Genomic DNA, 27,303 nt, shown 5'->3' with positions numbered 1-27,303 from the left:
GACTAAGTCTAAAACTGGGGTGTGCTTGCATAGCAGAGGCGTGTCTACACTTCAGACTTAGTCTTATTGAAGTAGGAAGATTAAGACAACCCACTTGTGGATTCTCCATCCAATCATGCTGGAGAACATTTCAATCTCAGTAGAAATATACCTCCTACAATGATTAAGTTTCATTCATTACAGTGGAATTGTTCACAGTAAACATATTGCATTTCAACCCCATGCATCTTACTCAGATTTTTAAAATAAATAATATACTGACAACCCAATTTCATGCATGTTTATCTGCACCTAGGACTATTGAAAAATATTTGATTGGAGAAACATACAATTAGTCTACTCATAACAAATTAGTTAAGTGACCCTTGCTTTTACTGCCAATCTCTATTAATGCATAATTCATTTCAAATTTAGAGTATTAAAAAAAACTTTCTGAAACAAACTTTTGTCATCTTGCAAAAGCCTGATTTCAATATACAAGTAGTCCTCAACTTACAAACATTTGTTTAGTGACCATTCGAAGTTACAACAGCCCTGAAAAAAATGACTTACGATTGTTTTTCACACTTATGACTATTGCAGCATCCTCCAGTCACATGAACAAAATTCAAATACTTGGCAACTAGAATTTATGACAGTTGCAGTGTCTGGGGTCATGTGATCACCTTTGGTGACCTTCTGACAAGCAGTCAATAGGGAAGTCAGATTCACTTAACGACTGTGTTACTAATTTAATAACTGCAGCGAGTCACTGTGGAAAGAAAGGTATAAAATGGGCCAAAACTCCCTTAACAATTGTCTTGGTTAGCAGCAGAAATTTTGGGCTCAATTGTGTCCTAAGTAGTGGACTATCTATAACTGACATTTTTTTTTCAGGAAGATTTTTTTCAATTCTGCCTCAAAAATATTAGGGTAACATTTCACCTTTGTGAAACTGAAAACATTGATTGACTCTAAAGCAATTATGCAATGACAACAGCTATCAGCAAAATCTAATTAGCTTTGTTAAATAGGTGTCAGTCTATATATTCCCCCCTTAAAACGCTTTATGGACAGATTTTGAAACATGAGGCATTTTTTTTTCTTGTATTACTTGGTGAAGGACGACTCCAACCCAAATGGTCCTCTCATTACGCTCTCATTGCGATCCAGAATTGTGACAGAAAACCGGCTTTGCCTGATCAGGATTGTTGGGAAAGAGAACGGGTAGCGAATGCACACCAGCCAGAACATGTTTTTTTCTTTATTTAGTAGCAAATTTCTAATTGCTTTTTAGAACTTAAAACGATGCGGTAGAATCAGTTACTTTTCAGTTCCCGAAAGAAAAGGTTGGAGAGGCTGCTCTTCTTTTCCGTTAAGATGAGGAGAGAAACACGCAGCGCTGTACTTAATAGGATACGACCCCAAGCACACTTTTTTTTAAATAGGCCTAGTAATGCGTTTAATGCCCGCCCCCCATCCTACTTCACTTGGTAACTGCATCAGATAAAGCTTCTTTGCGATAGAATTAGCCTGCGGGCGTAACATGTAAAACAGAATCCTTAATTTCCCTATTCCGGATCAGTTCACCAGATCGAACGGAACCTCGCAGCACTTCTTCCCTCCGTGAAGCAGAGACAATCAACGTTTGCATGCCTCGGAAATGGTAGTATTCCAGTAGGTGGCGCAACAGAAAGCCACAATTTTACGTAAAGCTCCGGTCAAATCAGAGGACGAGAGAAGGAAGCGAGGAAGGGAGATAGGTAAAGTACAGATAGATAGATAGATAGATTAAATAAATAAATAAATAAATACTACGCATGCGTATCCACCGGTCAAGTATAGGCCAAAAGTAGATTCCGCTTATACGCGTGCGCAGTTAAAAAGGGTTCAACTCCAGGTGGAGAAAAGCGCGCGTGCGCATGGGGAGGCTTGTTGGGAGGGGTCAGAGAGGGAAGGGTACGCCGCGCAGGCGCAGTATGGCGGCCGAATATGTGTGTATGTGAGAGTCTGACGGGTTCAAAATGGCGGCGGCTGCTGCTTCTATGTGAGGGGAAGAATCTGGGGGCGGCGGGAAGGGAAGGGGGGCGAATGACGGTGGGGTTGAGTGATTGACCTATGCGTTACTAGGAGGCCCGAGAACCGACGCGAGGGTGCTTAGTGGCCCTCTGTAGTGGGAGGTTGTAACTGTGCCCCCGGGGGGGGGTGATAGAAGTGGAAGCGACAAGATTGAGGTTTGGGTGCGAGTTCGGGGCCACCCTAAAAAGCCCAGGATGGGGCCGATAGTCTCGTGGGAAGGGGGCTGGGCTAATCTCCCTGGAGGCGTTTGAGATGAGCCAAGGCTACTGAGGTGAGAATCGGAGGGATGGGCAGAGAGGCTCGAGAGGCAAGTTGAGAGATTGGGAAGGCTGAAGGTGTGTGTGGGCGAGACTGGTCTTGAATGGGGGATTTCCAGGGATTGTGGGGCCAAATCGATAGGGGAAAGCTCATTTATCTTATTATCCCAGTCGGACCTGGGAGAGAGTTTATGTCGCGGCAGGGACTTTGTGGGAGTTTTTCTTTTTTCCTGCGTCGAATTACTGCTTCCAGAGTTGGTCGTTTGGGAGCTAAGGTGAAGAGAGGCTATAGTTCTCAGGACACCCTCCCCCCAAGGCCGGCCTTGTGGAGAGGAGCCGGGATATAGTACCGGTATGCCCTCCAAGATCTCCCCTGGCAACCCCCATTCCACAGAAGGAAATTGGTTACTCTTTGTATTTGAAGGCTTCCTGCTCTTTCTGGATGCGAAAGTTGTCCAGCTGTTGAAGACGATTGGGAATTTATTGATTTTTTTTCCTTTTTCTTTTTTTCTTGCCCTAGAAAGGGGCAAAGGAAAATCAGAGCCCTGGTAAGAGCTAACTTTGTTTATATTCTGTAGTTTTGCAAACAATGTTATATTTAATACTTCCTCTTCTCCGTGGTGAAAACTAAGGTGTTTCACTGCATTTGTGTCAGTGCAAATTATGTAATATGCTAGTGCTTAAAATCCAGATAATTATTCTCCCTAATTTCTGACTCCTTTTAACAGTATTGTTCTGAACTATTTTATTGGCTCTGGGACCTTGGGACAACAAGTGAGATTGGTGTTGGGGGCAAGTAGACTTCTCTGAATTTCCCTTACTCCACCCAATTCCTTCTTGCTAATTATACTTCAAATCACCAAGGCAGAACTTAACTCTTGTTAGTTTTCAAACTGTGGCTAAAACAAGTTAGGCAGTTTGTCTTAACATGTATTTTTATTTAAGAAATGTTTATAAAAGTTAATATAGAGCTTCCAAAGATGGATTCCTGTGTTACTTATACAATAATGAATCCTCTCTTCATTCATCAGTTTTGTGGTTTGTACATTATTATTCCTAAATAGGCTTTTGGTGTCAGGCAGTTGTAATACTGGATTTATCTTGCTGTATACACTTTTAATTACAGGAATCCTTTTATAGTTATGCAGCAAAATTATGATTATAGTACATACACTTCACAATAGTTGCTGTAAAGAAACATCAAATTGGCAACACATATAATGGTTAAAATTATAAATTGTGACTAGTATAATATCTTAAAATAGTAAAAAGAATTTTGTTGCTGCTGTTGTTTTGGCTGTAACTGTCTTCTAAATATATTACATCAATATGGATTTAAAACATGGTTAGATAACATGTGGCTCTCCGAAATATAACTCCTAGGATTCCTCACCTTAGCTATGCTTTAAAGAGTAGAAGGGCAACAGAGGACTCACTTTCAGTTTATAGTACAATATAAGTCAATGGATCGCAAGCTTTGCATGGTAGCAACCCCTATCAGAATATTGGTAGGTGAATTTGTACAACTTTGTCCTCATGGGTAAACATAATTACAGTGATGTTAGGATTGGGCATGAAATAAAAGTATCATTTTTACTCATTGCTTTAATCCATTATTGTAGGGGTTCTCATACTTTGCAGTTACTGCAGCTTCCCACTATGAGCTTGTATATACAGAATTAGGAGCAAAGCCCAGAACAAGTTTTTACAGTGTCCTCCTTTGCCTGAGCAAGCCTGATGAAGTCTTTTAAAGACCAAGACACCCCTCTAAGTTGCTTGGGATTGTCTCGATGATCCTGATTCAGTTTGAGGATAGTTGATATAATATTAGAAACTGCTTTACTAAATATTCCTCAAGCTGAAAAGGGTTACTCTTCTATGTATTAAATCATTATAATACATAATAAGTCAAATTGGAGTTGTTTTACAGGTGGCATGATGATAATTATGAGTACTATCTTTATAATCTTAGTATTTTGAAATGCTTTCTATAAATGAAAACTTTTTTGAATTGGGCATATTTTTTTTAAATTGATTTTTCAACCCATTTAAAAAACATAACTTATTGTGTGCCATAGATCAACATACACCTGTGCATTAGCACTGGACAAATTTTGGAAGACCCCTCAGAAGCAACTGATTTAGAATGCAGTAGCACAGGCAGAATGTAACATGTCTGATTCATAAGCTGCACTGGTTTTCGGTAAGCTTCTGGATGCAACTCAAAGTGTTGATGGCATTTATAAAGTCTTCATGGTATAGGACTTGGTAATCTGAGAACCATTTGTCTTATGTCATTTCTCCCCTTCTTGTACAATTGGACATAGTTGACATGCTCTGAGTTCCCATTGATCAGTGTCACCTGATGAAAAGGAGGCCTTTCCTATTATTTCAAAAAGGCCTTCTCTATCACAGCACCTGCTATATGAATTCATATGACCCTTGACCTACCTTTTTCAAATGATTGTTATTTATTAAATTTATATGCCACCAGACTCCCAGAAACCTCGGGTGGTTTAAACATGACTATTCTCTCAAGCCTTAGACCATGGTTGGTGGTAGACTTGTAGGGTAGATTGATATGTTTTGTTGTTATGTCCAGACAGTACTGTTCTTCATTGTTTATATCATTTTAGTGTTTTATGCTATCCAGAGTTATGATGGAGTTGGCCTCATTTTAGTGTTTTATGCTATCCAGAGTCATGATGGCCTTATACATTTAATAAATACATTGATATGCTTCTCTCATGCGACTGTCAGATCATACTTAGATTGCAAACACTCTAGTTATCTGAATGATAACTATTTTCTGATCAGTATGGATGGCAGAAACTGAAATTCAAAACATTTGAAGGTGTGACATGTTTTGGAAGGCCTAAAGAAAGTATTGAAGGGGAATTTCTTATATAGTGTTTCCTTTCTCTGATCTCAAGGAGGAACAGGAAGAAGATAGTAGTTCTGATATATCCTTCTCACTCTCATCAGAAGAGTCTGAGATGGAACCTGAAGAAGAACGGATCCGTTATAGCAAACGACTGGTTAGTATGTGCTCTTTTTATGTTTCACTTCAATCATGTATACTTTACACATATAAATACTCTAATGTTCAATACATTCACTTTCAAATGTGGTGGCTTTATAGTTGTTAGAGATTAGTCAGATCACTTTAACATAACTTGCACTCTACTTACCAAAATAAATGGTTTAGGTATACCTTTTGAAGAATACTAGGAAAGTTGATGTCACAGTGTTTGATAGAGTATGAGGAAAAAATAAAAATATAGATACAATGCATGATGCTTTTCTCAATTTTAAAATATTCACTTACATTTTTCAGGACTCTAAAAAAGTTGTAATAAAAGGAATGTTTAGCTTATATTGAAAAAAAGTAAGCATGATTATGTTGGTTCTTCCTTCAAAGAGAAACTACCAGGAAAGTTCAGGGTTTTAAATTGGGAAGTCAAAAATGTCTTCCTGAGAAATTGATTGTATTTGTGTTCAGAATGATTTGACTTCATCTGATGAGTCCTGATGCTATCTTTGAGTGTGCAGTGATCTTGAATCAAAGGAGAAAAGGTGATTGAAAGCATGCATTGTGTTCATATAACACTTGTTTGTAACTTCTTTAAGAAATTGTGTCTTTCCTTTACAGTCCCAAAGAAAGACACAATTGATTTAAGGAGCTGTCAAAAGGTGCTATATCTGTGTCCCTAGTCTTCACTTTTGAATTTGATCACTGTCCAGCTATGCTAGACTACTGTGCTTTTGAAACTGAAACTTTCCAACTGATTTGATATGCAGCATTTTATTGAGTGGAATGTGTTGTAAAAAGCTTGCTATACTTAAATGTGTTGGCTCCATTATCTTCTAGGAATAATGTAATGTGATGCTTTAAATTATAAAATCTTAAAAATCATGCATTTTTCCTCTCATTCTATTTTTATAGTAATTCAAAAGACTTATTTGGATTATATTTTTATAGACCAAAGGCATGCTTGGTGGATACTCCAGTATCAGTTAAATGTCTTTTCATTGAAGATTAATCAAAGATCAGGTCCAGCTTACATTTTTTAAAAACAGAAAGACTGTGAGTGCTAGAGTTACAAAAGGATAGAATAACCTACATTCCAATAAAGCATTTCCAATATATAATTAAGGAGAATTAGATGTTAATTCATCTGAATTTTTGGGATAAGGGTGCTAGTATAACACCTTAATAAGAGAACTTATGTATGGAACTCTCAAAAGAGAATGAGTTCAAGAAACAAATGAAATACCATATGGAATTGTGATTAATGCTTGTCATATTAAGATTGTGATATTAGGAGCAAAGTGAAGGCACTTGTGTACTCCAAACTGAATATGACTATATTTTCAGATAAGTTAATGGATAATGTGGTCGTAATAGCAATTACTTATCAAGAAATAGTGTGCACTGCATTGTAATTATGCTTATCTGTGAGGCAATCTTTATATGCCTTTTCTTGAATCTTTGTGTTAATTCCTTTACCGAAGAGTGGAAGTTCAGATCTAAAAGTTTAGTCAAAAATAATTTATTTTAGAAAGGTCACGTATAGAACCGTAGACTGTAAGCTGTAAGGTTCCATACACATTATCTAGACCAGGCATGTCAAACTGCCAGCCTGCGAGTCAGATGCATCATACTGAAACTGTGCGCACCCCATTGCTGGCAATGGGGGAAAAGTCGTGATACATCACGCGATGTCATGTGATGTCACAACTTTGACATGCCTGATCTAGACCAGTGGTTCTTAACCTTTTTGAACGAATCGCCCCCTTGAGCCAGTGAGGAAGTTGTCATTTCCCCCCTCCCCCAACATAACCTCTCAATCACAACATAGGAAATAATTCTTCAATTTATGCAAACATGATGCAAATAATTTATTTCCAGTCTTTTTCCCATATCTCAACTGTGTGAAAAATTTTGGTGCCACCCGTCACTTTATTCCCAAACTTCGTGATACATGTATTTCATTATTAAATGTAATGACCATTGAAATGTAATGACCATTGAAAGCAAAATTCAACTGCAAGAAAGTGAAATGCCCGAAAAGAAAAACAGTAACATTTAATGATTGAATTACAAGTGAAATTTAAGATGCAAAAAGAAATATAAAAAGGGCATAAGAACAAACCGCAATTCAGGAACTAAGAATTTCAAGACGAAAACTCTGAAACTAAATTAAGATTCGAGGAAAGTATATATAGTCACGCACACTGTAAAAAGGATTAAAAAGTCACAAAGAAAATATAATATCGAACTGGAGTGCATGCTAAAAAAGTACAATACAGCATATGTTTCGAAAGAAGCACTCCCCCCTCCATCACTGCCCATTCTGGCCAATGGTGAGCCACTGTATGGGTAGAGCAGGGGTAAGCAACCCAAAACACTCAAAGAGCCACTTGGACCCGTTTCCCACCGAAAACAAAACACTGGGAGCCGCAAAACCCTTTTGACATCTAAAATGAAGATAACACTGCATATATCCTTTTTTACCTTTATTATATATATATATATCAGTCAGTTATCTTCATTTTAGATGTCAAAAGGGTCTCTCCCTCTCTCTCTCTCCCTCCCTCCCTCCCTCTTTCTGCCCTTGGTCTGCCAGTCCTCTTCCCCCACTCAGTGTGTGTGTGTGTGAGGGGGGGGAGAGAGGCACTTGCGCTTCCTCTCTCTCTTTCTCTCTTTCCTCTCGCTCCCTCCCCCTTCTTTCTCCAGGTGAGGAGAGAGAGGGGGGAGAGAAAGGCACTTGCGCTTCCTCTTTCTTTCCTCTCTTTCTCTCTCTTTTTCTCTTTTCCCTCTCCCTCTCCCTTTTTCTCTTTCCTCTCCCTCCCTCCCCCCTTCTTTCTTCAGGTGAGGAGAGGGGGAGAGAGAGGCACTTGCGCTTCCTCTCTCTCTTTCCTCTTTTCCTCTCTTTTTCTCTTTCCCTCTCCCTCTCTCTTTCTCTCTTTCCTCTCCCTCCCTCCCCCTTTTTTCTCCAGGTGAGGAGAAAGAGAGAGAGAGAGAGAGAGAGAGAGAGAGAGAGAGAGAATGAAAGGCAGAGGGTACCGAAGGGGCAGGGGGGGGCAGGAGGCAGCAGAAGACCCCGTCGCTGCTGGAGGCACCCAGCTTCACTGCCCGCCGGGCCTGCAGGGACGCCCCGGCTCATGGTCACGTTGGCAGGCCATCCCACGTGCCGCTGGCGTCCCTGAGCTCAAGTCGGCCACGGGGCATCTGCAGAATGCCCCGCCCGTCGGCTGCATCACCAAGCCTCCCCTCGCGCCACCAGCGTCCCCGGGCTTAACTCGCAGGGCATCTGCAGAACACCCCCATCAGCTGCTGGAGGAGCTGGGGCCGCTCCGCAACGCATGACACTCCCGGCCATCCATGACCCACCAGCATCGCCCAGGGAGCGATGCCCCCGCCGACCACCACCTCAGCCAGGACTGCCGCCTGGGGGGCAACAGGAGGAAGAAGGGGAGGGGGAGGAGGGCAAGGAAGCCGGTGCCGGACCCCAGGAGGAGGCACTCCCGCGGGTCTGGTTGGAAAATGCCTCTCCCTCCCTTTCTCTGCCCCCCATCTTCTACTCACCTCTCAAAGCAGCCAGGACTCTGGCGCACCTTCCCGGCCAGCTGGGCCAACGGTCCCATGGCTGGGGATCGCAGGGGCAGCTCTCCCTCAGGGCCATGGCTTGCAGGAATGCTGGCCCGCTAGGCTGAGGCTCTGGTGGGCTGCTCCCAGCGGGGATCCTGGGGATCCCCTGCACGGTTCCCCGGCCACGTGCACTTGGTACAGGGCCAGCCAGGGAAATGGACTTCCTGGCTGCGCTTGTCCCAGGAGGCGGGGCACCCGGGCTCAGGGCCAACCAGGAGCCCTGTGAGGGGGCAAATCTGCATCAGAGAGAGAGAGAGAGAGAGAGAAGCATAAGTGCCTCTCTCTATCTCTCTCTCTCTCCAAATGGCGGAGGAGGCTTGGAGTCGCAGGGACAGGCTCAAAAATGTCCCCAAAACTTCTTGCTCTATCGCCCCCATATCGCCCCCTTTTCGTTCCTTCACCCCCATGTCGCCCCTTTTCATTCCATCGCCCCCCTGAAAAATGAAATTGCCCCCTGGGGGGCAATATCGCCCAGGTTAAGAACCACTGATCTAGACTAATCCTCTGCCTGGAAATGTTATAACAGCATTGTAAGGCAAAGTTGGAGTGCATATTTTAAGATATGATGTGTTCAATTTGAGGTTTCAACAAAGTAGATGTATGTACTTAAAATTAAGCTGAGGGCTGCCAAACTTCAGAAAAGTGTAGTTTTGTTACATGCTAATAATTTTGAATAACTTAGATACTGAACAATAAATAATTGCCATTCTCTTAAAATATGTGGATCAGTTAGTGTTAAGTATGCTGACCCTGCTTGGCTGCTATTAGTTGTCAGCATCATCACATTTTAAAATTGGTAGGAACCTTTTCTTGTAGCTACTAAAGATAGAAGTTTAATATTTAAAACAGCACTGTTGTGATTGTATTTTCAAGTAACCTTTTACTATGAGTGTTCTCACTAATTTTAATATATGCACATTCATTGCATGTATACAGATACAAGTTAAGATTTTTAGAATTCTTTTTAAACTAATAATATTAGACTGATTCATACATATATTATTATAATGAGTAGGCTGAGCCCAAAACAAGTATATCTTTAAAGAGAGCCTTTGGACTTTGGTGTGCTGGGAGCTACCTATCAGCAATTAGTTTGAATTGAAAACTTGATTTAAACATAATTAGAATTCACATTTGTATATTACACATCTTTAATAATTTCCTTGTCATTTTTAAAAATGTGGCTTGATGACAACTTTTGGACTGGCATTTAAAGGACCTACTCAAGACTTTGAAAAATCACCACCTGTGTATCACCACCTGGTTCTATGTTATGTCATTTATACATAGTGGAATATTAAATACATCTGGAATATTAAATAATAATGTATAATTGAATACATCTGGATTATTGAAGTGCCAAGATCATAAGAGTTTAGGAAATCAGCCCTCCAGTTCTATGTGAATTTTATAATACTCAAGAACTAATTCTATTCCCACAAGAAAAGAGAATTGTTTATATTTTAATTATTTTATTAAACTTCACACATTCTATTATATGCTATCAAAATTTATCCCCAAGCTTTGTAGAATGAATATTAAAAATATAAAGGGGAAGGAAGAATATTTGCTACTAAAAATAATTTATTATTAGAGGAAGCAATATCAGTTACTACTGAAGTATAAAGAACTAGAATTCCAAGAAAAAGGTTGAAAAGCACTCTTTGGGTGCAGTTCCCTGAGTCCATATCTCAGAAATGTCCTATTTTAGATCTCCCCATGTGAGGGCAGCAAGAGAGTGATGTCTGTTCTTGGAGATTATCCAACTTTGTTTCCCTTTCCAATTCCTATGCATGCCCATAGCCCTGTAATTCTCTTCTCACTGATTACAGTTGGAGAGGAATATTGGAGAAGGAATCCTAAAATCTCAATTCTGCCTTTCTCTGTCACATATAAGGGTTGCTTGAGCAGGGTCCACAGGATTGTCTGAGAAACTTCATATCCTCTTCACAACCTGTTTTCCTTGCTACCTTCTGGGAAGAGGCTTTGTGATATCTGAAGCAGAACAACCAGATTCAGTCAGTTTTGTTCCATACAGTATTAACCTTGTGAACTCTCAAGCTTCCTCTTTCCACTATGTATTCAAGATGGTCAGTGATTAATATTTATATGCATTTATATGTAGGGGTGTAGGTGTATACATCTGTTGTATATAGCTTGTTTGCATGTGTGTTATGTATGTGTACACTTTTGAGAGCAGGCAACAGAATTTCATTTTTAATGTGTGCCAGCCTGCCCACAGTAAAAAAATGACAATAAAGATTATCCTAGAAGTCTGGCAGAGCTTAAAGTACCAATTCCATCTTTGGCAGTTTTTCTTCCTGTTGATAAACTTGTTCTACCTGAGGCCTTATGACATACTTTTTGTTTTAGATTTTTTATCCCGCCTGTATTATTTTTTTTCATAGATAGCTTAAAGCGGTAAACATACCGTGCTGTCAGAAGTAATGGGTGCTCCATCGCTGGAGGTTTTTAAGAAGAGATTGGGCAGCCATTTGTTTGAAATGGTATTGAGCAGGGGCTTGGATTAGAAGACCTGTAAGGTCTTCCAACTCTTATTGTATTAAGTCGCCTATATCTAGTAGAAACAAAAATAGTGCTCAACCTTAATTTAAATTCACTAGGTTTCAGAAGGTTGGAGGAAGTTAGTTTAAGATAGGAGGTGTATATTGTATGGAGTGAGTTTGGGGAGCAGATTTTATTTTAATGTGGAAGGAGAATTGAGAACAATAAATGTCTGCAGATAGAGCTCTTTGTTGAAAAGGGTAAATGTGGACCATTGATACTGAAACTAATTACAGAAAACCCTTTCTTCATAATGATTTATTTGCTGTACAGTTTGCTGTAGTTTTTCTATTTGGGGTGTTTAAAAATGAATTTCATTGCATTATTAGTGTTAACTCTAAAACAAACTATTACTACAGATGTAATGTCTACTATGTCAGTGGACTGGGATGAGGAGAATCGTATAGAAAATACATAATCACAAGACAAGCAACTCAACAAATAAAATGTATATATTTATGTATATATCTAAAATAGAGCCCATTCAAGCAGGATTAGAGAATATAGTAAAATTTCTGTTTAATGTTAGATTTGAGCGTACTTAAAATGAATTAAATCACATATAAATTTATGTAAATTACTTAGCCAAATAATGGAATTCTCCTGGGAAGAAAGCTGAAGTGAAATTTTATCTGTTGCATCTGATTTCTACTGAATGAAATTCTGTAAAATTATGGTTTTATTATGCATATGCATTTTTATTATTGCAAATGAGCAAGCTTATTTTGCAATATAATAATTTCATTACCTGCACACTTACACTCCAAACACATAATTGTGAATGGGTACAAACTGCTCTGAGCTATAAAGTAGTTTCTCTGTTTCTGGCTTATTGCTTATTCAGCAAACATATGAACAAATCATAGGTTAGATCCTTATATGAACACAACCATTATTTAAGTGGTAAGTATAAAGAACATGGAGAGGAAAAGATCATATATATTTAAAGGGGCTCCAATGTTTGAAATACTTGTATAATTCACATGGCATGGGTTCTTAGCTGTAGTCACTCACAGAAACTGTACCCTATTATGAATTTGACATCACTTTTTTGGCTTACAACATAGTAGTTTATGCCATGAAACATAATGTTTGCAAGTAATGAGAGTTGTATCCCAAAGATCTGCATTTATTGACAACTATAGACAGAAGATTGGAAGCATGCAAACCTTTTTATGGGCAGGGAAGGCTTGCTTTTAGTGATTTTATTGAATAATCCTTTACAACAGGAGGGAACAATATTTTGTACTAAAAGATTGCATTATATCTCTTTGGGAAAAATAAATTGATAATTATGTCATAGACAGTGGAGCTGAAATATTAGATCTGCTTTGGAGGGGGGATTTGAATGCTAAATTCATTTGTTAAGACTTTTCTTAATTTGTATGTTTTAACAGAAAACAAAAATGAAAAAGCACATTGTTGAACATAGATGGTGCAATTGGGGATTAAAGAATGGTTACCAAGATGTTATGAAGCCTGCAGGCCTCACACTATCCACTCGTTGGAATCACTATAGAATTTTAGAGAATGCTGTCTGAAAGACAATAGATTTGGCTGATTCAACAGAAATAGACAAGTTTACAAAAACAGTGGTGGCATAAAACTTCTTTTAAGGCAAAAAGTTTGAGTAGCTAGATTATAAGTAGTATTCAATAGAAAATACCTATCTCTTGTCTCTTATTCAGTTATCATTAAAGTATTGATTTAGTATATGGGAGCCTTGTGTAAAAATATGTTTTCATATGCTTCACCTGGAAAAAGGAAAAAGAAGTAGTTAACTTTAAACCTACCCAGTTTAACGGGGATTTTTTCGTTAGCTGTTTTGCTAAATCTTTGCTAAACTTGTCACGCTAAGCTATTTGTATAATTAATCAGTGTATATGGCTAGAGCAGATTGGTGCCCTAGAGCTGAAGACACTCACCTCCCACTTGAAGGTTGAGCGTTCAATCCTAGGCAGCCCGACAGAGAAAAAATCTGCTGTGAACTCTACTTAAGCATAAGGAAGAGCATCAGGCCAGTAAAGTCTCAGCTCCATTCAGATGCTTCGACTCTACCCTGATAAAAAAAGGATTACAGGGTTGTAAAAGGGGAAAAAAATCAGTGTATATTGCTGTCCATCTCCCAACAGCAATTCTGAGGGGTAACGGTAAATAATAATAATAATAATAATAATAATAATAATAATAATAATAATAATAATAATAATATGGGCACTACCTTGACGTGGTTGTGGGGCTTGTGTACTCTGAGGAAGATGAGAGCTATGCTAGAGGTTCAACCATACTGGACAGGTCTCATCAGAGGAGTCAGACAAAGAGTGTCTCTCCCATAAAAAATATGGTGAGACGTAAATTTCAGAATGCCATACCGGCTCGGACGTCGCCCGGGTTAACAAGGTCCGCACTAGATATTGGAGTTCCTGGATATCTGGTGAAAAATGGGTTACAGGACTCAGGACTGTTGGCTGAGCAACCAGGGCCAGCAGCTGCAGAACTACTGGAAGAAAAGGTGTTTACCCGTCGTAGATACACAGTGATGGAAAACAAAGAAATAATGATTTGTTACTACAGATCAAGTCCAACAAGAAGAGGATATCTAAAACGAATGCACCAGTTCTGGAAAGAACAACATCCAGAATCAGAAATAACAGAACAGAGACTAGCAGATCAACGCCGATTTATAACGCGAAATAAAATGTTCGCAGAAACAGAATTGGACGAACTGCAAAGGTTTACCCAGGGCAAAGAAATCAAAGCCTTACCAGAAGTAATTCAGAATGTAGAGGCAAACCAGGGGGAGTTGGCAGTGAAGGAATCTAGCAGAGATATACAACTGTTCTCATTTGGAAACCAGGCACCTCTACCTCAGGAAGAACAAAACCCTCTAACTAAAGAAATAAAAGAATTGAAACAAAGAATAACTGAGCATCTAGAACAGCACAAAAACAACAGAATAAGGCTACCTGCATTGAAGCTTGTTCCAAAGAAACAGCTAGCACAAGCATTAAAAGATGCAAATACTGCAATATCAAGTATAAGCACCAATTCACTGCAAGAAACAAACCAACTAATGTACAGCACAGCTGCAGTTATAACTGAATACCTGGGATGCAAAATCAACAAAGAAGAAAAACAAACAAACAGTGCACCACAAAAATGGAAGGTTAGACTAGAAAATAAGATCAGCAAGTTAAGATCATATGCAAGCAAGCTAGAACAGATGAAAGAAAAGAAGCTGAAGAACAAGAAGACCAAAGAATACCTAATCAAGAAATACCACTTAGAAACAAGGAAGATCAAGGAAGCACTGGAAATAATAAAGCAACAAATAACAGCTATAGCCAGGAAAATCAGTAGATATGAAGCTCGAATTGCAAACTATAGGCAGAACCTCCAATTTCAATCCAATCAGAAACGTTTCTACCAATCCATCAATGGAGAAACTGCAAGGAATCAGTCAGTACCTGACAAGGAAGAAACAGTGCAGTTCTGGAAGCAGATATGGGATAACCCAAAGAAATACAACAAGGATGCGGCTTGGTTAAAAGAGGTGGATGCAAATAAAACAGAAGTTGAAATGAAAGAACTAGTAATAACAACAAAAATGGTAGAAAAAAGAGCAAAGAAAATCAAAAATTGGTCAGCACCAGGTGAAGATGAACTGCATGGGTTTTGGTTGAAACATCTAACTGTTATACACCCACTCATTGCCAAACAGTTCAACAATATACTACAAGGAGGAGAAATTGAAAAGTGGCTAACAACTGGGAAAACCTACCTAATAATGAAAAATCCAGCAAAAGGGGCAACACCAGGTAACTACAGGCCAATTACCTGCTTACCAACAACTTTCAAATTACTAACTGGTGTGGTAGCTGATGCAGTACAACAGCATCTAGTTGAAAACAATCTCTTTCCACCTGAGCAGAAAGGAAACCGCCCCAATAGCAGAGGAACAAAAGATCAACTCCTAATAGACAAAATGATCTTGGAAAACTGCAAGAGAAGGAAGACCAACCTGAATGTGGCATGGATTGACTACAAAAAGGCATTTGACTCTCTGCCACATGATTGGATAATAAAGTGCCTAGAAATAACAGGAGTCAGTAGAAACATCAGAAAATTTGTGCAAAGATCGATGGCACAATGGAAGACACAGTTGCAGATCAATGGTGAGAGGCTGGGAGAGGTTAATATCAAGAGAGGAATATTTCAAGGAGATTCATTATCACCATTACTATTTGTTATTGCACTGTTTCCTCTGTCAACAATACTGAATAACTCAGGACATGGCTATCAAACATCAAAAACATCTGCCAGACTATCCCACCTCCTTTATATGGATGATCTGAAGCTGTATGGAAAAACATCATCTGAAATAGAATCGCTGCTCAACACTGTCCGTATATATAGCCAAGATATTGTAATGGAGTTTGGCTTGGACAAATGTGCCACACTTACTATCAAACAAGGAAAAATAATGAAAACTGAAGGAATCAAGATGCCCCACGAAAATAACATTAAGAGTCTGGATGAGGAAGAGTACTACAAATACTTGGGTATCCTTCAAGCTGACAACATCAAGCACACTGAAGTCAAGAAAAAGATTAGAGGTGAATACATCAAGAGAGTGAAGAAGATCTTAAAATCCAAACTCAATGGAGGAAATACCATAAAGGCAATCAACACCTGGGCAATCCCAGTCATTAGGTACACAGCTGGAATAGTGGACTGGACTCAAGCAGAACTAAAAGCAATGGATAGGCAGACCAGAAAAATAATGACAATGAATCATGCCCTTCATCCACGCAGTGACATTGATAGACTTTATCTACCAAGGCAAATAGGTGGGCGTGGAATGCTACAAGTACATCAGATGGTTGAAGAAGAAAAAATGGCTTTGGAAGAATATCTGAAGAACAATGATGAAGATGCACTGAAATTAGTATATCAGGAAGGCTTACTAACTACTGGAGAGACCAAACTGGCCTACAAGAAAGACCAAATGAAGAACAGAATAGAGGCATGGGAAGACAAAGCACTACATGGCCAATACATGAAAAAAATAGCTGGGAAAGCAGATAATAATAAAACCTGGCAATGGCTAAGAGCAGGAAAATTGAAGAAAGAGACCGAGGGACTAATTCTGGCTGCACAAGACCAAGCCTTAAGGACAAATGCATACAAAGTCAAAATTGAGAAGACAGCAACAGACAGTAAGTGCCGCCTATGCAAAGAAGCTGAAGAAACAGTGGACCACTTGGTAAGCTGTTGCAAGAAGATTGCACAGACTGATTACAAGCAGCGGCATGACAAAGTAGCAACAATGGTGCATTGGAAGATCTGCAAAAAATATCATTTGCCTGTAAGCAAAAACTGGTGGGATCATAAAATAGAGAAAGTCATAGAAAATGATAAAATTAAACTGCTCTGGGACTTCAGAATTCAAACAGACAAGCACCTGCAACATAACACCCCAGACTTAACAATTGTCGATAAGAAAGACAAAAAAGTCTGGATAGTGGACGTGGCAGTGCCTGGAGACAGCAGAATAGAAGAGAAAGAACTGGAGAAGATAACAAAATACAAAGACCTACAAATAGAAATAGAAAGACTGTGGCAAAAGCAAGCAAGGGTAGTACCAATAGTCATAGGCTCCTTGGGTGCAATCCCAAAACAACTGGAGCGCCACTTGAACACCATTGGCATTGACAAATTCGCTATTAGTCAATTGCAAAAGGCGGCCTTACTAGGAACTGCTTCCATCCTGCGACGATATCTGTAATACCATCAAACATCCACATCTGCCTATCCCAGGTCCTGGGTAAGGACTCGATAGGTAGACAAAATGCCAAATCCAGTCTGAACATCTGGCTGACTGTGCGATGATCGATAATAATAATAATGCTTAACTATGAATTGAAAAATACATATATTGAGTTTGATTGAGTTTGTACAATATAACCACAAGTCATAGTTTAAGGACCATAACATATCTCAGCCATAACAAATATATCATTTTGAGTTAGCAAGTTTTTGAACCCTGTCTATGAAACAGGACACTGTCTTTTGTGAAAATCTTGTTACCCAGTGTCACAGATAGGGGGATGATTACATATATGCATTGGATGGATGGATGCTGTCTTTCAATTATTTGGGCTCATTAAGATGGAGATTAAGGGTCAACTATTAAGTATCAGAGTCCACATATTTGGAAACTAGTATCCTCAGCTAATGTGTCTCAAGCTTCAGTTTTATGCAAATATGGATTTGAGACTCAATTGTCAATAAGGCATAAGTATCATGGTAAAAAGAGTCAAGTAGGCTTTTGTGCAGAATAGAGGAAACAGATGGAATATATTCCTTTGTATTTCCTTGACAACTACATTGAAAATTGTTTATGCATCTAATACACTTGCTTACCGTACATATAATTCACAAAATTTTCTTTGTTATGAATATCAGTTCAGTATGCTTTTAACTTAGGTCATAGGTAATTGCTTAGGAAAAAAATGCATATTTCTTTCATAACTGCTTTTGTTGGTGTAAATACAGCTAATTTAGTTTTTTATTCACTTATTTATTTATTTATTTATGAGACTTATATACCGCTTTAAGTGCAAGCACTCTCTAAGCGGTGTACACCAGTAAGCAATGTATATATATATATATTTACATTGCCCCCAACAATCTGGGTCCTCATTTTACCTACCTCAGAAGGATGGAAGGCTGAGTCAACCTTGAGCCGGTGAGACTTGAACCGCTGACCTGCTGAATACAGTCAGCTAAAGTGGCCTGCAGTACTGCACTCTAACTGCTGCACCACCTCGGCTCTTATTGGTATCCTTGATTTTTTTCAGTCATTTTAAGTGTTATTACTGACTGACCTACATTGTTCTATTTTGAAAATATCAATGTAAGCTACTATGGTCTCTTAGTCTGGTTGTTTCATAATAGTTTGATAGTGTGGTCTCTCAAGATGCAGTATGAGGAAAACAGTATTCTTGTAGCTCTGAAGAATTTCTTCACTGAAACATATTATATATGTTATTATTTTAATTTCACATTTTTGCTGCTGTTTTGAAGGTTAACCTCTTCAATATTAAAAATAACCATGTATTTATCTTGCAGAAAGCCTAAAATCAGACACTATACTATACTACCTACTACTTGATAAGATAGAAAAATGCAGGTTAGACAGCATCACCACCAGATGGATCCGTAGCTGGCTGACCGGCCGTACTCAGCGTGTGGTCCTCAATGGAACCGCATCTATATGGAGGGAAGTGTGTAGTGGGGTGCCCCAGGGCTCTGTTCTGGGCCCAGTGCTCCTCGACATCTTCATCAACGATCTGGATGAGGGGATAGATGGGGAACTCATCAAATTTGCAGACAACACCAAGCTGGCAGGAATAGCCAACACTCCAGAAGATAGGCTTAGGATACAGGAGGATCTGGACAGACTTGAACACTGGGCGCTATCTAACAAAATGAAATTCAATGGTGAAAAAAAAGTAAGGTTCTACATTTAGGCAAGAAAAACCAAATGTACAGGTATAGTATAGGGGGTACCTTGCTCAGTAGTAGCAACTGTGAGAGGGATCTTGAAATCCTAGTGGACAATCATTTAAATATGAGCCAGCAGTGTGCTGCAGCTGCCAAAAAAGCCAACACAGTGCTAGGCTGCATTAACAGAGGGATAGAATCAAGATCACGTGAAGTATTAATACCACTTTACAATTCCTTGGTAAAGCCACACTTGGAATACTGCATCCAGTTTTAGTCACCACGATGTAAAAAAGATGTTGAGATTCTAGAAAGAGTACAGAGAAGAGCAACAAAGATGATTAGGGGACTGGAGGCTAAAATATAAAAAACGGTTGCTGGAATTGGGTATGTCTAGTTCAGGGGTAGGCAACCCAAAACACTCAAAGAGCCACTTGGACACATTTCCCACCGAAAACAAAACACTGGGAGCCGCAAAACCCTTTTGATATCTAAAATGAAGATAACACTTCATATATCCTTTTTTACCTTTAATGTGTGTGTGTGTGTGTGTGTGTGTGTGTGTGTGTGTATAAAATAAAGGTAAAAAAAGGATATATGCAGCGTTATCTTCATTTTAGATGTCAAAAAGGTCTCTCTCTGTCACTTTCCTTTTTCTCTCTCTTTCTTTCCTCTTTCTTTCTCTCTTTCCTCTAATTTTCTCTCTCTATTTCTCTGTCTCTCTCTTTCCTCTCTCTTTCTTTCCTCTCTTTCTCTTCTTTCCTCTCCTCTCTCTTTCTCTTCTCTTTCTCTTTTCTCAATCTTTTTTCTTTCCTCTTTTTTCTCTTTCCTCTCCCCCTCTTTCTCTTCTTTCTCTTTCCTCTCCCTTTCTCTCTCTCCCTCTTTCCTCTCTTTCCTCTTTCTCTCTCTTTACTCTCTTTCTCTTTCCCCTTTCTCTTTCCTCTCTCCTCTCTTTCTCTTTTGTCTTTCTCTTTCCTCTCTTTCTCTTTCCTCTAACTTTCTCTCTCTTTCCTCTCTTTCTCTTCTCTTTCTCTTTCCTCTCTTTTTCCTCTCTTTCTCTTTCCTCTCTCTTTCCTTTCTCTTATTTCGCTTTCTCTCTTTTTTCTAACTTTCTCTCTCTTTCCTCTATTTCCCTTTTCTCAATCTTTTTTCTCTTTCCTCTTTTTGTCTTTCCTCTCCCCCTTTCTTTCTCTCTTTCCTCCCTTCTTTCTCTCCCTCTTTCCTCTTTTTCTCTTTCCTCTCCCCCTCTCTCTTTCTCTCTTTCTCTCTCCTCTTTCTCTTTCCTCTCTCTTTCTTTCTCTTTCTCTCTTTCCTTTTTCTCTTTCCTCTCTCTTTCTTTTTCCTCTTTCTCCTTCCTCTTTCTTTCCTCTAACTTTCTCTTTCCCCTCTTTTTCTCTTCTCTTCCTTTCCTCTTTCTCTCTTTCCTCTCTCCCTCTCCCTCTCCCTCCAGGTGAAGAGAGAGAGAGAGAGAGAGCAAAAGGCAGACGGTGCCAAACAGACGGTGAGGGGAGCAGGACGGGAGGCAGCAGCTCCCAGCCGCCCCCCCCACCGCATCCTCAGCTAAACGGATGGGGAGGGGGAGCAGGATGGGAGGCAGCAGCTCCCAGGCACCCCCCACCGCGTCCTCAGCCAAATGGGCGGGGAGGGGGAGCAGGACGGGAGGCAGTGGCTCTTGCGGCGGCAACTGCAGCGTGGTCGGGGTCCCCGCTGACCCTGGCCCAGCCCCCGCCACATCCTCAGCCACTTCACCGTTGCAAGAAGAGGGCGCCAAGGCCGGGTGCACCATGGGCGGCCGCGCCGGCAATGGGGAGTGCCACCGCAGGGACAAGGGGGGGGTCCCGATCGCTGCCAGCCCTGCTGGCCTCACAGCCCAAGGTCTCTTCCTGCAGCACCGAGGGTGGCGGTGGCTGCCCGAAAGCGGCCAAGGAAAGCGTCACCAATGGGGCCAGGCAGGGAGAACCCTGTGGCAGCCAGGCGAGCTTCATGCCTGACTGCCACCCCGCCTGGCCTGGGGAGACGTGGCGGGCTTGGCTTCCAGGGGAGTGCTGCCCCCGCCAACCCAGCCATGACTAACGCCTGGCCCGGCCTGGGGAGACACGTGGCAGGCTCAGCTTTCCAGGGAGCGCTGCTGCCACCAGCCCAGCCATGACTGTCACTCGGCCCGGCCTGGGGAGACATGTGGCCGTCTTGGCTTCCTGGGGTGCAATGCCCTCGCTGGCCGCCGCACCAGCCATGACTGCCGCCCGGCCCGGGGTGACATGTGGCTGGCTCGGCTGCCCAAGGAGCGGCCCGGGGACGGCCCAGGAAGCGATGCCCCAGCTGAGAATGCCACCTGGAACAGGTAAGCCGGGAGGGCGCCACCTGCCCTGCGGTCACTTCACAGCAGTGCTCCCTGGACTCAGAGCCCCCTCCCTCCCCCCGCCACTGACCCTCTGTCTCCGGCTCTGCTGCTGCTTGGCCAATGGTTGCGCCAGCTGGGCATCCGAGGGGCTGCTCTCCCTCGGGGCCGCACTTTGTGGAAGGGCTGGCTCGCTCAGCGGAGGCTCGGGCGGGCCGCTCCCAGAGGGGATCTTGGGGCTTCCCCGCACAGCTCCCCAGCCACGTGCGCCTCAGATGCGGCCAGCCCGGGAAAGGGATATTCCAGCATGAAAATGATCTAAAACACATGGCCAAGGAAACAAAGGAGTGGCTCAAGAAGAAGCACATTAAGGTCCTGGAGTGGCCTAGCCAGTCTCCAGATCTTAATCCCACAGAAAATCTGTGGAGGGCGTTGAAGGTTCGAGTTACCAAATGTCAGCCTTGAAACCTTAATGCAGTGGTTCTCAACCTGTGGGTCGGGACCCCATTTGGGGTCGAACGACCATTTCACGGGGGTCGCCAAACAAGGCCGTCCGCCATTTTTTCCCCCTTTTCTTTGGCCACGCAGTGATGTATAAGTGGTTGGGGGTCACCACAACATGGGAAACTGTATTATGGGGTCGCGGCATTAGAAAGGTTGAGAACCACTGCCTTAATGACTTGGAGAGGATCTGCAAAGAGGAGTGGGACAAAATCCTCCTGATGTGTGTGCAAACCTGGTAGCCAACTACAAGAAACAACTGACCTCTGTGATTGCCAACAAGGGTTTTGCCATCAGGTGCTAAGTCATGTTTTGGGAAGGGGTCAAATACTTATTTCACTCATTAAAATGCAAATCAATTTATACCTTTTTTGAAATGCGTTTTTTTATATTTTTTGTTATTCTGTCTTTCACTGTTAAAATCTACCATTAAAATTATAGACTGATCATTTCTTTGTCAGTGGGCAAACGTACAAAATCAGCAGGGGAACAAATACTTTTTTACCTCACTGAATACATTATACTATGCAACAGGAATACTTCTATATTATTATCTATTATCCTAAATTTTTAACACCAAGCTATAATCCAGGAGACTTGAGTTCTAATCCCACTTTAGGCATGAAAGCTGACTGGGTGACTTTGGGCCAGTCGCTCTCTCTCAGCCCAACTCACTTCATAGGGTTATTATGGTGGGAAAAATAGGAGGATGGATCAATATGTTTGCTGCCTTGAGTTATTTATAAAATAATAAAGGCGGGTTATAAAATAAATAACACCTTTTGCCTAGGAAATAATGAGAAATAATATTAATAGTGCTGCTAAGTAAAGATCTGTAACAAAACGATCAAAATGATAGTCCCAAAGATGCTTTTTTAGGAGGCAACTGGACTTTCTTGTTTTTTTCTTTGAAGACATATCGCTTCTCATACAAGAAGCTTCTTCAGTTCTGACTGGATGGTGGAGAATGGAAGAATTTATGTTCCTTGCAGTCATTTGCATTCTTTTAGAGTGTCATTGAGGCCATTTAGAGATTTACCTATGTCCTCAGGGTCACCTGAGCAGTGCAAATATGTGTGGAGCCTTCTTGGCTGCAGGATGTTTTCTGCCCTGTGTCCCTTCACTGTTGAAGGTCTCAACAACTCTCCAAAAGAGAAACAACATCTTCAAAGAAAAAACAAGAAAGTCCAGTTGCCTCCTGAAAAAGCACCTTTGGGACAACCATGACCTGGATGACTGAGAATCTCCATAGACAATCAGAATGATATTGGCTGTTGGAATGTTTTAAGGTTTCTTACTAAAGCGATTCTCTAAGACTAAAAGTTCTTAAGGAGAAGAAGAATGAGAAATTCGATACTGCATACAATTTTAGGAATAAAAGAAAAAATCGTTTATTTCTTTGTCCACTGTAAATTAAAAATGGGGACTATAAGTGAGAGAAGTATCTTGGAAGTATGAAAATGTATGTTTTGAAGTTCAGGAAAGATTCTTAAGTAGGACTGTTAACAATTTGTGTTATAAATCACAGTGGACTACATGCATAGTACAATTAATGTATATATGTACAATTTTCCATCTGTCACAAACATTTGCATTTTGGAGAACACAACAATAGAACAATTGACTGTAAAACAAGTCTTTTATTTTTAATTATAAGTAAAATGTGGATTCTTAAACTCATTAAAATACATTTTTGTTTTTATAGTACTATGAGAATTGTTACACTTTGCAGCTGTCTGAAGATTATATTTTGTTAACAGAAATTTCCCCTGATTTCTTTTGGTTTTACAAAATGCAAAATTGGTATAGAATAGTGTTTGTTTGCTCCAAGAATGGAACTTACACTGAAAATAAGCTTGGGTCTGATCTGTTTTGTAATGCTGTTTTAGTTAAGTCCAACTTTGCCTGTTTTGAGGACTATTTAATATTACTATACTGTATATAAGGTTTTCTTAGATAGTTTTCTCCAAGGGGCAAACACCTCTCTGGCTATATCCTTGTATCAGAGAGGTCTATATAGTTCATATTTTTCTCTGTCTTTGAATTTTCTGTTCTAAAAATTGTTGAAAATAGCTGTATCTCTATTAATATTTCAGGGCATAATGAGGGTGTTAGAATAGGATATCTATTTTAAGTTTTAATTTGTATTCATATAATCTGTGTCCTCTTTTCTGAAGCCATGTTCTGCTAGTATAGAAAATATCACAGAAAAAAATATATGTATTAAAAACTACAGTACTTTGTGAGATTTCCATATATAGCTGTCATTTAAAAATCTGGTAACTTCTTCACATGTTCTCAATTTTCCAGATGTATCCATTGGGCTCCAGAGGTGGAAAACTTACACGTGTATTTTAAAGCAGGAAATCATCATTTTAAAAGCTTGATGAAAAAATATTTTTAGATCAGCTGTAAAAGAGGAATCACTTCTCTGCCTCAAGATGGGCCATTCTGTAGTTTGAAATAACTACTGAGAAAACTTTATATTTTGGAATTTTCATGGTCATTAGTTGATTTCTAAGTTTACAAATTTTCCCAGTTATTGAAGGAATTCATTTGAAGTATTTAGAGCTTAAAAACATAAAAGTGGAGACTGATTTTTAAAAATATTTAGAATGTTTATTTCAGATTTATTGGAGTCAATTAAATATTTAATATAGGATTCGTCTATCTTCTTAGAGTATTCCAGAGATTGTTAACTCACTAGTAGTGTTTTATTTACTGCACAAACAAAGCTGTTTCAATTATAGTTCTCAACTTAGGACCACAGTTGAGCCCAAAATTTATGTTGCTAAATGAGAAACTTTTTAAGTGAGTTTTGCCCCATTTTTTTTACTTTTTTTGCCACGTTTGTTAAGTGAATCACTTCAGTTGTTAAATTAGTAACACAGTTGTTAAGTGTGTTTCCCCCTTGACTTTGCCTGCAGAAGGTTGCAAAAGGTGATCACATGACCCTGGGACACTGCAATCATCATAAATGTGAATCAGTTGTCTAGCATTCAAATGTAAATCATGTGACCATGAGGATGATCATAAGTGAAAAATGATCATAAGTTACTTTTTTCAGTGCTGTTGTAAACAAACTGTTGTAAGTCGAGGACTATCTGCACAGAGGCAAAAAGAGAGCCATTCAATTTGTTTTTAGAAATTAGTATTAGCCAATCACATATTTAATGGTAGAATTGAAATTGAAGTTGTGAGTTGCAAAGGCTGGAAAGAGACAAAATCAAAACTCTGGGACTACCTGTAATTTGTAAAGTAGCATAAGAAATGGGCACCAGGTAGTACATACATATAGATTCTAGCCTATACAAGTTGATCTTTGTGATATATAAGCTTGCTTGTTCATTGTAAGCAATCTTATATTTTGTATAAAGAAGTACTTTTATCTATTGATGTGAATTTTTTGATTTCTCATAAGAGCACCAAATTCCTTAAAGTATTTATTTTAGTGATCTGAGGCAGCTCCTGGCACCAGGTTCAATTTCTCTTGCTTCAAGGGAGAAAAAAAAAATGACTTCAGACTTCCTACACTATGTGATCCTTTGGTAGATTGGCTGACAGTGGATCAAGTTGCTAATACTCTGCTGAGTATCAGAATCAAGTGGTATAGCTATCAGAAATAGCTACTGAGCCATGGTGGTGCAGTGGTTAGAAGGCAATACTGTGGGCTAATTCTGCTGACTGCCGGCTTCCAGCAATTCAGCAGTTTGATTCTCACCAGCTCAAGGTTGACTCAGCCTTCCATCCTTCCGAGGTCGGTAAAATGAGGACTCAGATTGTTGGGGGCAATATGCTGACTCTGTAAACAACTTAGAGAGGGCTGTAAAGCACTGTTAAGCGGCATATAAGTCTAAATTGAGGTGGATTAGGTACCTAATTGATTAATCGGAGCAGATGGATCAGAACATATCCCAGCTAGCCAATCCTGCACCTCCCCCAGCTTAGGATTGATTGATGATGATGATGATGATGATGGTAGTAGTAGTAGTAGTAGTAGTAGTAGTAGTAGTAGTAGTAGTAGTAGTAGTAAAATTGGGAGGGACCTTGAAGGTCACCTAGTCCAACCCCCTGCTCAGGTTGGAAACCTATACGATTTCGGACAAATGCCTGTCCAGTCTCTTCTTAAAAACTTCCAGTGTTGGAGCATTCACCACTTCTGGAGGCAGGTTGTTCCACTGGTTAATTGTTCTGACTGTCAGGAAGTTTCTCCTTAGTTCTAGGTTGCTTCTCTCTTTGGTTAGTTTCCATCCATTGCTTCTTGTCCTGCCTTCAGGCGCTTTGGAAAATAGCTTGATTCCCTCTTCTTTGTTGCAGCCCCTGAGATATTGGAACACTGCTGTCATGTCCCTCCTCGTCCTTCTCTTCATTAAACTAGACATACCCAATTCCAGCAGCTGTTCCTTATATGCTTTAGCCTCCAATCCCCAACTGTCTGAAGCCTGGAGAAATTAGCAAGGAATAATCCGCCATAAGATTTATAATTGGTCTTTTGACTGAGGAGGGCACAAAATTAACTCTCCCCTCCCTTCTGCTACAGAACAGCCTGAACTTGGCAGCTTTATAACTTCATGACACTTGGAAAGCTACTTTTCAACTCTACCTTCAGCATGATTGTGAGGACTAATGGAGTGCTCTCTTCATTCTTACTTCAACTGCCATTAAGACTTAGCCTAACCTCTCTTTGGTCAGATTTGCTTTTAAAAACGCTGCTCATTTTCTTTCTGAAATGTTACCCTTCCAATTTATCTGTAATTGTCATCTGCATCTGTAGTCAGACACCTCTTAACCATCCTGCATTCCTGAAACTTCCTCTTTTCTTCAGGAACTGCAAACTACTCAGTGCCTCTTTTTAAAATACAATTCGATTGTGTCAAGGCACCTTACAACTGCTCATCATGTTGAGTATCATTGCTAAGAAGAATTCTTCCCTCCTTTTGTTGTTTGAAACTGTATTTGGCTTTTCTCAGGTTCTTCCCCTCCATGTGATCAGTCCATTAGCTAAATATCACTTTTTAATTAATTAATTTTTATTTATTATTTCAATTTATACGGCTACCCCTCTCAAATTCATGACTCTGGGTGGCTAATAACCATTAAAAACATCATAAATCATGTAACTAAGATCAACACAATTAGCAGCCGGAGTAAAAAAGACAAATAGAATCAACAGCAGTAAATCAACATGACAATTGCATAGGCTCTGCCACCACATCAAGATGACAACGCCCAGTGACAAAACTGTGTCTTTAAGACCTTAGGAAAGACAAGCAGGTCCCAGGCCAATCTAATTTCTGGGAGGGGGTATGTCAAAAGGCATGGCGTTATGCTATTTATTGGCCCATTTCTGGTGCTTGGATAGATCAGTTCCATTTTTTTCATTTGCACTCCCAGCTGCATTAGAAACATATTGGCTTTTC

The 27,303-nt window shown here is 40.1% G+C and overlaps 1 protein-coding gene across 3 annotated transcripts in view; it reads left to right on the top strand.

The window, feature by feature from the left end:
* The first annotated feature begins 1,938 nt into the window (after window positions 1-1,938).
* KDM2A (lysine demethylase 2A) overlaps window positions 1,939-27,303 on the top strand; it is an 86,563-nt gene continuing 61,198 nt past the window's right edge. The window contains exons 1-3 of one of the 3 annotated variants that reach the window (XM_039341057.1): window positions 1,939-2,026; window positions 2,836-2,863; window positions 5,249-5,353. In XM_039341057.1, the coding sequence (XP_039196991.1) occupies window positions 2,004-2,026; window positions 2,836-2,863; window positions 5,249-5,353 (156 nt within the window). In that variant the 5' untranslated portion in view covers window positions 1,939-2,003. Of the gene's footprint in view, window positions 2,027-2,102; window positions 2,330-2,835; window positions 2,864-5,248; window positions 5,354-27,303 lie in introns of those variants that run through there. The other 2 variants (XM_039341059.1, XM_039341058.1) reach the window with 2 other exon arrangements.

Source organism: Crotalus tigris, unplaced genomic scaffold, assembly GCF_016545835.1.
Source record: "Crotalus tigris isolate CLP2741 ecotype Arizona unplaced genomic scaffold, ASM1654583v1 scf7180000017764.6130737, whole genome shotgun sequence".
NCBI classification, from domain to species: Eukaryota; Metazoa; Chordata; class Lepidosauria; order Squamata; family Viperidae; genus Crotalus; species Crotalus tigris.
The sequence above is the reverse complement of the archived record's forward strand: the minus strand, read 5'-3'. Positions and strand labels throughout refer to the sequence as shown.